Below are 1,326 nucleotides of genomic sequence, written 5' to 3' on the forward strand. Positions count from 1 at the left end.
TCGAAAACTACAAGAAGAATTGCTAATGCAAACGTTGATTTTTGAAAATTGAAGCAGCGACTGAGACTTCATTTATTTCATGAACTCAGATGCACTTAGAGGATTCTCGACAAGCTGCTTACCGTAAATCAACGACTACGTCAATGTCGACGTTGTATCCGCAATGATGTCACCCATAGCGGCAGCATTCGTAGTAGCTACAGCAGGCATCATCAGAGCTGAAACGGGGGCAGGAGCAGCGACTGGGACAGCAACTGAGAAGGAATAGCTGCAGGAAGTGATGCACGCAACAGAACCACCACGTGACCTGCCAATGCACCCTTGTTACCACTTCTCGCAGCCGAAATCATACCCGCAACGTTGGACAGCAAAGCCGGGTTGGTCGCGATACTCTATAGACATCCGAAAATGTGCTCGGTCGTCATGGGACTGGTTGAGTTAGCTTCCGTACTCATAGCAATTATGTCCTTAATAATTTGTGCGAGCTGAATACGATCATTCGGTGACAAGAAAAATGTTGCTCCTTGTGACGTAGATGCTGTTACTGGTGGCAGCCATCATGTTTCTCAGAACCCCGTAAACCAGAGTTCGTGCCTTGATCGGAGTCCATTACGATACGGACGTTAAAGACAGCAAACAGGCCACAACAGCGAGAGCAATCGACGCTTCCATCGGTGGGCTATACGTCCTGCTCTTCAAACTAGTTTCCGTAGAACTGGAGCCAGAGATGGCGGTGGTGCATCGTGGTCCACCCCACGAATGATACATACATTCGCAACGCTACTTGAACAATTTCCCGGTCTTTAGAGCCGTTCGACTCAAAGTGCCACCAATCGTGCAGTCGTCGCTGGTCTCGCAGAACGCCTTGCCAGCCACTTCCTCCCACTTATTATCATTATCTTCGTACTCGTCGATGTGGGCTTCAATCCATTCTTGAGTCGGATGACTCGCTGGATCACAACCAACTTGCATGTAATTATCAGCTTCGAGATCCGTCGCCAAGTCCTGATACAGACGGATGTGGTCGATCTTCATGTACATCGGGAACGAGTCGCAGATAACGTTCGTCACAGGATCTTTTCCATCACCACGACATTCCTTGCCTGGGTTGGGCGGCGTCGCACACCAAGAACTGGACAGCGACACGTTGAAAATCACATACAAAGGCTCCTATTTCTTCGGGTTGTTCTTTTTCGCATTCTGCAGGACGTTGACGATCGAATCCGTCGTGACTTCGAACAGAGGCTCGCCGTGAAGCATCCAGCGTACATATCCATTCTTGCCTGTACCCCACTCCACTTGGTAGTCGTAGAAACCCGTGTACGC

General features: G+C 49.4%; 1 protein-coding gene across 1 annotated transcript; it reads right to left on the bottom strand.

The window, feature by feature from the left end:
- Nucleotides 1-391: 391 nt before the first annotated feature.
- PITG_18937 (uncharacterized protein) lies at nucleotides 392-1,069 on the bottom strand (the record flags this gene model as incomplete). The annotated part of the gene is made up of 1 exon (XM_002996997.1): nucleotides 392-1,069. One exon carries the CDS (start codon nucleotides 1,033-1,035, stop codon nucleotides 781-783), a length of 255 nt encoding a protein of 84 aa, XP_002997043.1.
- Nucleotides 1,070-1,326: the final 257 nt, after the last annotated feature.

Source organism: Phytophthora infestans, genomic scaffold (genome assembly GCF_000142945.1).
Source record: "Phytophthora infestans T30-4 supercont1.92 genomic scaffold, whole genome shotgun sequence".
Lineage (NCBI taxonomy): Eukaryota > Oomycota > Peronosporomycetes > Peronosporales > Peronosporaceae > Phytophthora > Phytophthora infestans.